Source organism: Fistularia commersonii, chromosome 23 (assembly GCF_037954325.1).
Source record: "Fistularia commersonii isolate RoL2024-O1a breed Wild chromosome 23, RoL_Fcom_v1.0, whole genome shotgun sequence".
In the NCBI taxonomy this organism is placed as follows: Eukaryota; Metazoa; Chordata; class Actinopteri; order Syngnathiformes; family Fistulariidae; genus Fistularia; species Fistularia commersonii.
In genome coordinates this window covers 869,622-880,000 of record NC_141306.1, presented here as the reverse complement: position 1 = coordinate 880,000, position 10,379 = coordinate 869,622, and the positions used below count along the sequence as shown (strand labels likewise).

The window sequence follows — 10,379 nt, the reverse complement described above, 5'->3', positions numbered from 1 at the left end:
TCTGGCGGACTGTTGCGCTTCAAATGCGCATTGGCGCATCGATCCGTCTGATTCACAGCGCGTGGACGAGAAGGTGGTGGACGAGAAGATGGTGGAGGACATGGAGGTGGAGGAGAAGGTGGTGGAGAAGGTGGAGGAGAAGGTGGTGGAGAAGGTGGAGGAGGAGAAGGTGGAGGGAGGGGGGGCGAGGCGTTCAAGCGAGGCGGGAAAGCGACCACGCAAGAAGGGATGGAGAAGGTGGAGAAGGTGCAGGAGGTCCGTCTCACTGGTGCTGGATGTGATGGAGAAGAAGCGGTGTGTGTGTGTGTGTGTGTGTGTGCGTGCGTGTGCGTGTGCGTGGGGGGGGTGGGGGTTGAAGCCATTCAGACATTTCCACTCACGCACAGAGTCCACGAAGTCCCGCACCTCCGAGAAGATCACTCACCCATGGTGTCTCCTCGGTCCCCTCCTCCCCCCCACGGCCGCTCCGTCCACTGGTCACGACTTCCCACGGCGTGGGTTCCGTCCCGCGTGCGCGTGGATCCGCAGAGCCTCGCAAAGTTTCCACGCGCCCCTTCAAGTTGCGCGACGCGTGGAGAAGGTGGAGGTTCTTCTGGTTCTTCTCTGCCTCCCCCCCCACGGAAGAGGCATCGCGGCCGCGTGACGTGGGTTTTTGGAAGGGGGGGAAAAAAAAAAAAAAAAGGAAAGGAGAGGGCGGGAAAGTTCGCGTGGAACCCCCACCCCCCCACCCTCCCCCCCTCCGCGCGTGGATCCCGTGGGGTGTCCGTGCGTCCGGGCTCCGCGCGAGCTCTTCGCGGGCTCCTGCTCCCGCTCGCTTGTGCGCGCGGGTGCTCGCTCGCGCTCGCCCGGCTGCGTGGGGGACACGTGCGCGCGTGTGCGCGGCGCGCGACCGACGGCGAGGTGGAGGAGGAGGAGGAGGAGGAGGCGAGCGCGAGCCCTCAGTGCTTTGTCTCCGGATGAGGCCGGACCTCTTCCTCGTGCTCTCCACTTCCTCTTCTTCTTCCACTTCCTCTTCTTCTTCCTCTTCTTCTTCTTCTTCTTCTTCTTCTTCCTCTTCTTCTTCTCCCCAGAAGAGGAGCTTCAATGGATGAATGAATAAAATAGGGTTTCATAGGTGTCAGAGGGGGCGGGGCTTCCTGATACTTCCTGTATCTGTCCATGCACTTCCTGTCTGTCAGCTTCCTGGTATCTGTCTGGGAACGTTGTGACCGTGGTCTTCCTGTCCCTGTCTGTCCACTTCCTGTCTTCCCTCCATCCACTTCCTGTCTTTGGTATGACCACTTCCTGTCTGCCCCTGTCAACTTCCTGTCTTTGGTACGACCTCTTCCTGTCCTCTCTCGTTCCACTTCCTGTCTTTTGTATGACCACTTCCTGTCTTCCCTCTGTCCACTTCCTGTCTTAGGTATGACCACTTCCTGTCTTCCCTCGATCAATTTCCTGTCTTTGGTACGACCACTTCCTGTCTTCCCTCTGTCCACTTCCTGTCTTTGGTATGACCGCTTCCTGTCTTCCCTCAGTCCACTTCCTGTCTTCCCTCTGTCCACTTCCTGTCTTTTGTATGACCACTTCCTGTTTTCCCTCTGTCCACTTCCTGTCTTAGGTGTGACACTTCTTGGCTTTGGTATGACCACTTCCTGTCTCTATCTGTCCACTTGCGGTTTTATTCCATCCACTTCCTGTCTTTGGTTTGACCACTTCCTGACTTCCCTGTGACTACTTCCTGCCTTCCGTCAACCCTTTTCCTGTCTTTGATACAAACACTTCCTTTCTCTTTCTGTCCACTTCCTGTCTTTGGTACGAGTACTTCCTGTCTTGTCTGTCCACTTCCTGTCCTCTGTCCATGGACATGGAGTCTTCTGTCTGAGGCACTTCCTGTCTCCTCACTGAACATTTCCTGTCTTTATCTCCTAAGATGATGTCCTCTTCCTAAGCACTTCCTGTCTTGTCTCTCTCCACTTCTTGTGTCCATTTCCTGTCTTTTGTGTATCTACTTCCTGTCTTCATGAACCGGGTCCCAAATGGAGATGCCACATCAATCTGAGCTGGACAAACAGGATGTCCAGGTTCTCCAGGTTCTTCATCTTCCTCCACCAACAGTCACTGAAGAGTCCATGAATCGATGGTACGTGAAAGAAACCATCGTCCTCGTACGAGGACACTTTGTCAACAAATCACTGGCAGGTCCAGAAGTTCTAAGGACTTCCTGGTTCCATGTTCTCCAGACCTAGAACCCAGAGTTGAGCTCCAAATCGAGATATTCTGAGTGTCGCTTTGGTTCACCTCCTCATGCTCGTTGCCGCCGACGTCCCTCTAGCGTTACCAGTTAGCACTTAGCTTTAGCTTTCCCCTGCATGGCCGGCGTTGAAGGTCCACCGCTGGTCCTCCTGTGGAGATATTTTCTCGGTGAAGTCGTTTCGTGGGTGGCGGCGGTGGAGGTTCCTCCAGAGAAGGTCTGGAACTCGTCTCCAATAATCACCGGCGCTTTGCATCGCCTCTGGTTTGTTTTCCGGGGGGATCATCGACTTTCTGTCCACGTTCGGCTTATTGACTTGGCACTTTTTCTCTATTTTCATCGTGTTCCGGCATCCCCAGTCGGGATTATTAAAAACAAACCGAACCAGAATTACCCCACCCTGCCATTGCCGCGTGTAATAAGCGTGTAATAAGCGTGTAATAAGCGTGTAATAAGCGTGTAATAACATGTAATAGCCTTATAAATGACCATCCTTATGTGGATCCTTAAAAAAACGTCACCTTTTACTAAAACGCCTCTCAGGCCGAGTCCGACAAGTACAAATAGTGCAACAGATTGCTTGGCAATCTTGTCCCCTGAGCCCTGGAGGAGGACCTGAAGATCCCAGGACCACCTGGGAATGAAGGGTTTTGTTTTTTTTTCCGATTTTTCCGCTCAAACTCGTGTTAAAAAAACGGGCTATTCGAGCTTCGGCGGCGGCGTTGTTGTCTGGAGAGGGCGGCGGCGAGGGCGAGGGGGGGGTTTGTCCTCCAGTGAGGTGGCTGCAGATGGCGTGGGGGGGGAGGAAGGTCAGACTTGAGCAAAGTGCAGCGTCAGAGAAACAGGAGGTACAAACTCAGCAAGAACCCTCTGAGGAACCTTGTTTTTTGTTTTTTTCCAATGTGGAGAACCCTGGAAGACGTTCCTGGTTGTCATGGCGTCCCTCTGATTGAATCGCCGTCGGCCATCTTTAATCGGCGCGCTTGTAAACGGGATAAACGGTGACCCCGGTAATTATCCTGTAATTACAATTCCTGCAATTAGAGTGATTGATTTGTGGTGTGTGTGTGTGTGTGTGTGTGTGTTTTGATATTCCCCTGCAGCTGGTAAGTTGCATGATTGACAGGTCCGTGTTGAAACCCCGCCCCTCCATCTGCTCTCCGTTCTGATTGGCTCCCTGCCGTGTCGTGGCTCCGCCCCTTTCCTGGACGTCCCGTCATCTCTTCCGGCTCGGGCCGTCCCATTGGCCGACGGTGGCGGCGGAATTAGATCAGCGCCATTTGCCAGCCTTCGCGTCTGATTGGCGGCATCCAGACGTCGCCGGCGGCTACAGGGCGTTTCCATGGTGATGAGGCACGGGTCAGACCTGAACCGTCTCCACGCCGTCCTCCATCTTTGACGGCGCCATGGCGACCAGCTGACCTCAGGAGAGAAGGGAGAGCAGAAGAAGGAGGGAGGGAAAGATGGAGCTCGAGGTCTCCACGCATCTCCTCCTCCCGTGATGTCATGGCGTCACGTTGTCATGGCGTCACGTTGTCATGGCGACGGTCCGGAGGCCCCCAAGCATCCTGGGACAAGACGTTCTCCTTCGTGTCCTGACGTCACCGTAACCAGGCTTGATGTCACCGCCGGATTATTATGGGATGTAGAGAATGAACACATGAAGGAGATGAGATGATTGGCTGCTCGGTAGCCAATCAGCAGGCGGCTCCCTAAGCCCCGCCCACAACGAACATGTCTGCTTTCAAAGTTGTTTGAACACATCGAGGAAACAAAGACGTCTAGTGTGTGTGTGTGTGTGTGTGTGTGTCTGTGTGTGTGTGTGTGTGTGTGTGTGTGTGTGTGTGTGTGTGTGTGTGTGTGTGTGTGTGTGTGTGCGCGCATGCGTGTGCACCTCCAGCCCTGGCGGCGTGAATATTGAATGTTTTTCCAATCGATCCCGTGCTCCCGGGGCCTTTAGCTCCGGGAACCAATCCCGGTCTGATCAGGCCAGTCGGTTCTAACCGGCTGGTTCTGCTGATTGGAGAACCGGGGAACACTCACACACACACACACACACACACACACACACACACACACAATCTGATCCTCGATAGAAAACACCTGGAGCGGAACCCAGCTCGCCGCCAAGGTCCCGATTAGCACGACGAGTTAATCCACAGCTACCGCTCTGCGGTTTTTCCCGCGGCGGCTTCGCAGGTGGGCGGGGCTTAAGTTAGAAACAAGGCATCACAGAAAAGGGGCGGGGCTGAATGACCAAAGAGATAACGTTAGCCAAAATATGGTGAGAAAACTACAAAAATGTCTGCCACTTATCTTTTGTGTGCATGAAAACTACAACAATGGCCGCCACTTATCTTTTGTGTGCAGGAAAACTACAACAATGGCCGCCACTTATCTTTTGTGTGCATGAAAACTGCAACAATGGCCGCCACTTATTTTTTGTGTGCATGAAAACTACAACAATGGCCGCCACTTAGCATTTGTGTGCATGAAAACTACAACAATGGCTGCCACTTATCTTTTGTGTGCATGAAAACTACAACAATGGCTGCCACTTGTGTTGGGGGCGGAGCCATTCATCCACGGATCTTCTACAGGGTCGTAGCGAAAAACTGCCTCGGTTCCTCCTCTGGAACATCTGCAGCCAATCACGTCTGACATTGGGGTTGAGGGGCGGAGCCTAACCCCGACTGGTCTGATGTCACTTGGCCTCCTCTAGACATCAATAGTGTCATCTCAAGTGTTTGAAGAACCTGCCAAGCCTTATCTTGGACTGGAGAACCCAGGCAGAACCTGGAGAACCCTTGCAGGAGAACCTGGAGAACCCAGTGTCCAGTCCAAGTACTCCGTCACTAAGTAGCCTCCAGGTCTTTCCAGCTGGAGAGCACTATGGTCTGGTTCTTTGAGGACATTCACCCTTTGATGACCAGACCACATGGATCATCTGAGAAGATGTCCACTTCCTGCTTCCCGTCCTCCAAGTCCTCCTCCACTTCTTCTCCCGCGGTTCCTCCTGAGTAGAACATCGACCGCTGGAGTCCAGACTGGGCGATCGATACCGAGCGGGAGTAGCCCCAGGCGCCATTATGGTCACTGGGCAACGGAGAACCCAAGGAGGCCGACGGTAGTCGATACCCTGTTGGACGGGAGCTTCTCGTCGACGTCGGGGAACGCGATGCCGTAATGTGTGTGTGTGTGCGCGCGCACGTGTGTGTGCATGTATATTTGTGGACGTGTCCAAGACCGCCGGCACCAAGGGAGGCCTTGGAGCTTTTCCACAGGGTAACGAGGTTGCGCCGGCGCTACTATTAGCATGTGTCGCTTAGCCGCGGTTGGTGGTCCACATTGCGGTTCTCCAAGGTTCCTCTTGGACCAGCTCCAGATACGACCCCTCAGACGGCGGCAAATGATCCCATGAATTCTTGGCCGCATCAACGCCTGATGTTTGTTCAGCGTTCCCAGGCAACATTTGAGGTATTTTTATTCGTTCTGTGTACTTGTACACGTTGACCTCCAGCGGTTGGAGAATAAAAGGCAAAAACACCTCGGCGAAAACCAATCATGGAAGCTACCATGGTGACTGCCGCGGCGGGTAAGGACAGCGCGACAATGGTACCAGCTTCTGACGGGTTCTGCAGGTTCTCCCCTCGTTCCTGTCTGGGTTCTCCAGTCCGATGACCTGCATTGGAACCCTCGCCTTCCAGTGAGAACCTTCCAGGGTCTAATCTAGTGGTAGACTGGGTTCTCTCCAGGTTCTTTGTGCTCTTAAACAGTCCAGAAAGCATCGTCCAGCTAACAAAGCTGAGGTTCTGTGTTCCAAGCGGTGGTGGACCATGTTCTCCTTTTGTACTGTTCATATTCTCCTGCCCGGGTTCTCGATGTTCTACCCAAGCTTGTCTGGGTTCTACCTCTTACCCCCATAGTCCATTGACCGGGGACCATTGAGAACCTTCCGGGATCTAATCCAGTGGTGGACTGGGTTCTACCTGTGTGTTCTCTCCATGTTCCCGGGTTCTCCAGCTTCCTCCCACTACACAATGACGGTGGTTAGAACTCTTGTTTTACGGTGAGAACGTTCCACCATGGAATCCAGTGCTTGGCCGGGTTCTCCAGTGATGGCGGTTGAAACTCTTAGAGTTTAAATGTTCTGGAGGTGAAGCTGTGGGGTAAGTGGACCCCCTCTTCCTGGAGGTTCTCCTGGATCCCCCTCCCCTCTTCAGCCCCAACTAGAACTGCACCTTCATAATAATATCATTATCTCCAGTTCTGGAGGAGGGTTCGCCGTGATCACCACATCAAAGTGCCGGCGCCGGGTGAGATCTCATAATTACGGCAGCAGTTGGCGGGGAACGTTCTGCTACGTTCTCGTCTGACAGCCGCTGTCATCATTACCCTCTGCGGCAGGTTCTGCACGTGGCGAGAACATGGCGAACGTGGCAGGCCAATCATCACGCCCTTGTTTGAACTTCCATGAAAGAACCAAAGATGCTGAAATGTAGATCCGTTCTCCAAAGGCAGCAGAACGTCTTCTCGTTGTTCTGCTGAGGTGACCTGTCCCTTTAGGTTCCTTGGGAGTTTCACAAAAGAGAACAAGGGGTTTATATCAATTATATTAGCATTTTAGCACGTCCCCGTGTGAGGATGTTGGAGTTTGTTGGGTCTTGCATGTTCTTAGAGAACCTCTCTCAGCAGATACCAGGAGAACATGGTGACTCCGTGCTCCCTGTGGGAATCCGGCCAAGGACCTTGTCCTTATTTGAGGTAGACTGCTGTGCCACCATGTTTGAAGACGTCGCCATCAATAAAGAAACAACAATGGTGCTTATCTCGCACTTCTGTACTCTGGTCCTGTCACCATGGTGACAGTGTGTAGACCCGCGTAAACTCCCAGTGGCCGCTAAAATCAGAGCGGTTGAAAGCTTAACCACTAAACTGGATTTAGCGGTTTCATCTCAGGGGTGCCCGAGTTCGCAACAGAAAATCATCATGCGGTATTTTTCATAAGCAGTACAATTCCGTGTCCTTGATGAGAACTTCATGCCAAAGAACACAAAAACAGCTCAGAATGTAATTACTGAGCGCTTCTTTGGAGTCCTTCCACGCCGCCATTGTCCTGGCTGTGGGCACGGCGAGCCGAGGAGGCTTTCCCGAGGTCACAGACAACAATGGCTCAATCGTATCCATACCGTCATAACAACCCTTGAAGCGTAGCAGCTGCAGTGTCTTTAAGATCCTTGACTGATGTTCTCAAGGATCCGAGGTTCTAATGTTCTTCTCTGAAAGGTCACATCTGCACAACCCCACACACCGAACACTTTCTGCTGGAAACGGCGCCCAGATTTGATGCTGTTTTGGACTCTGACTTGCGGGCAACCGGGGGATCTGCCAAAGCGACCGATTTAGAACAAAATGACGCGCCTTTTACGAACTTCTAGTTGTCCCAGATGGTTACCGTATGCTAGGAACCCACCGGAAACGGGAATTCATGTTTTCATTCTGTCCAGCTGATGTGGGCGCTAGTGGACGTGGAGGGACCCAGTGTTGATTAGCTCTTCTGCTACTTTCACGGGACTTGGTGTCTGGGCTTGTTGTCACCATGTGCTACTTGGTAAACTTCCCGGTCACCTGACCGGAAGCCGTTTGGTTACTTTCCTCCCGACCGGTGGAGTGAAGCTAGTTTGCGACTGCAGGTCCAAGGAACTCCTCCCATGATGGAATGCTTGTCCAGAATAGGAGCAGATATAGGAGGGCCATTTTAAGGGCCGGGCAAAACAGTGCCGGGTTCCCCAAGAAAAAGAAAGAAATAGATGGTAGTGATTGAAGAGGTATCGTCACCTGACTGCTAGCGCCGCTAATGTCTTACTAACTGCACCATCCATGGGATTCTATGTTGATGATGTCACGTTTTTGAGCAAACAAGCTTGTCTCTCCACGTCGCTCCACACCAGATCCTCCAGCTGGTGGAAAGAACCCGCGTGGAGAAGACAGCTGTTCATTTCACACTTACATTGCTCCCGCTTCTGTTTTTGGCAGAGCTGCGCCCAGAAGGTCTCCATGTTCCCCACAGGAACGTAGAAATCAGTTATTGTCCTCCAGGTGGCAGGAATCAACGTAGTCTCTGGTTTTGGCACTTCATACACCTGACCCACCTGACGGCCTGAAAACTGACCACCGGACTAGCTGACCACTTGACCATTTGATCACCAGACTACCCAACCATCTGACTAACCACTTACCTGACCACCTGACCTTCTGACCACTTGGTCATCTGACCAACTGACCACTTGACCACCAGACTACCTGACCATCTGACCACTTAACTACCCAACCACTTGACCATCTGACTACCCACTTACCTGGCTACCTTACCACTCGACCACCGGACTACCCGACCATCTGATTATTCAGATATCTGACCACCTGACTCTTTGAGACCCTGTTAGAAAACTAAAAAAAACAGAGTTTTCAATATTTGATGGCTCAATTTTACCAGCTGGTGGCTTTAGCTCCGCCCCCTGCTAGTCAACCCATGTTATCACCGGATTTGTCGGCAAGGTACCTGAACCTCTTGTGCGGTACATGATCTTCCCCATAGTCCCCGTCCCCTAGCGTCCCCAAAGATACTTACCGTGGAGATATCCGAGTTATTGCTAAGCTAACGTTCTTATAGCTTCTTCTCTCATCTTAAACGTCCTGCTTTCGGGTGCCATGACGACTTCTTGTGTAAATTTGGCGATGAAAGCCATCCTGGTTCTAATGACTCATTCAGCGTGAGACACTGACACCAGCGATACAGCACAATATGCTCTTTTCTATGTCGGTATGAATATAGAAATATCCGGATAAAAAGCATGTGACCTCCGTGATTCCTCTTCTGTTCTGTTCACATGAGGGGAGGGGAGTTTCCTTTTGCGTCTAATGAAACCATCACAACTCTTTTGGAAATGAAGCTGGCTTGGGCTGCGTGGAGTTTATCACCGGAGCTGCAGGTGACGGGGGGGGGGGGGGGGGGCGGTTGCTAGGCTGCAGGGACGTGCACGTGCATGCACACGTTTGTCGGTACTGTTACAGCCTACAGGGGGCGGGAGATGTATGTTTAGACATCTAAACTCCTCATATTTGGGTTTAGAGGTGTACATGTTGGGAGTTCAGATCTAGATCTGTTAACTCCTGAAGTTCAGGTTCAGATTTATTAACTCCAGAAGTTTGGGATTAGACGTCTACATCTTCAGAGTTCAGATCTGGATGTATGATTCTGGTTTAGGTGCATGAAACTGCTGAAGTTCTGGTTCAGGCGTATAAACTCCAGGAGTTTGGGTTTTGGCATATAAACTCCTGAAGCTTGTGTTTGGATGTATCCATGTTGGGAGTTTGGATTGAGACTTATAAACTCCTGAAGTTTGGGTTTAGGCTTATAAACCCATAGATTGTGTTTCCACATTAAACTCATGGAGTTCAGAAGGTCTGGTTTGAATTCATAGATATAAACGAGTGTAGTCTATATCTTCTTCTATTTTGGGCTTTTCCCTTCAGGGTCTCCACAGAGTCTCCTAACCCTACTCTCTGGATCCTCCTCTCACACCAACTACCTTCATGTCGTCTCTCACAACGTCCATCAAGCTTCTCTTTGGTCTCCAATTCCAGCATCCTTCTACTAACATCTTCACAATCCCTCCTCTGTCCACGACCCAACCATCTCTGACGTTCTCTCCAAACCATCCAACTGATGGACTCCTTCCTGATCCTCTCCATCCTGGTCACTCCCAAAGAGAATCTTCATCTCTGCCACCTCCAGCTCTACCTCCTGTCTTTTGGTCGTTGTCTGTTTGTAGATCATCTCACCGCCGTCTCCTCCACCTTTCCTTTCCTTCTGGACGATCGTCTTCTACCTCTTTGTACCTTCTTCACTTTTAACCCGTTTCTTGACCTCTTTTCCAAACTCTCCTACACTCCGGACTGTTGTTCTGAAGTACTGGTACTTTAGTCTACATGTAGATGTATATAAACCCCTGGAGTCCAGCCTTCAACTGCTGACCTCCTTGGCTTCACACTGAGGTGTCCAAACTCCAGATGTTTGGGTTGAGGCCCATAAACTCCTGGAGTTCGTGTTTTGCCTGGGTTTTGGACATGTGAACTCCAGAAG

At 51.7% G+C, this 10,379-nt stretch overlaps 1 protein-coding gene across 1 annotated transcript in view; it reads right to left on the bottom strand.

The window, feature by feature from the left end:
• Positions 1 to 696, bottom strand: part of LOC147220603 (leucine-rich repeat transmembrane neuronal protein 4-like) — a 32,755-nt gene extending 32,059 nt beyond the window's left edge. The window contains exon 1 of the mRNA XM_086170807.1: positions 425 to 696. Coding sequence (XP_086026933.1) covers positions 425 to 428 — 4 coding nt within the window. The 5' untranslated portion in view covers positions 429 to 696. The remainder of the gene's footprint in view (positions 1 to 424) is intronic.
• Positions 697 to 10,379: the final 9,683 nt, after the last annotated feature.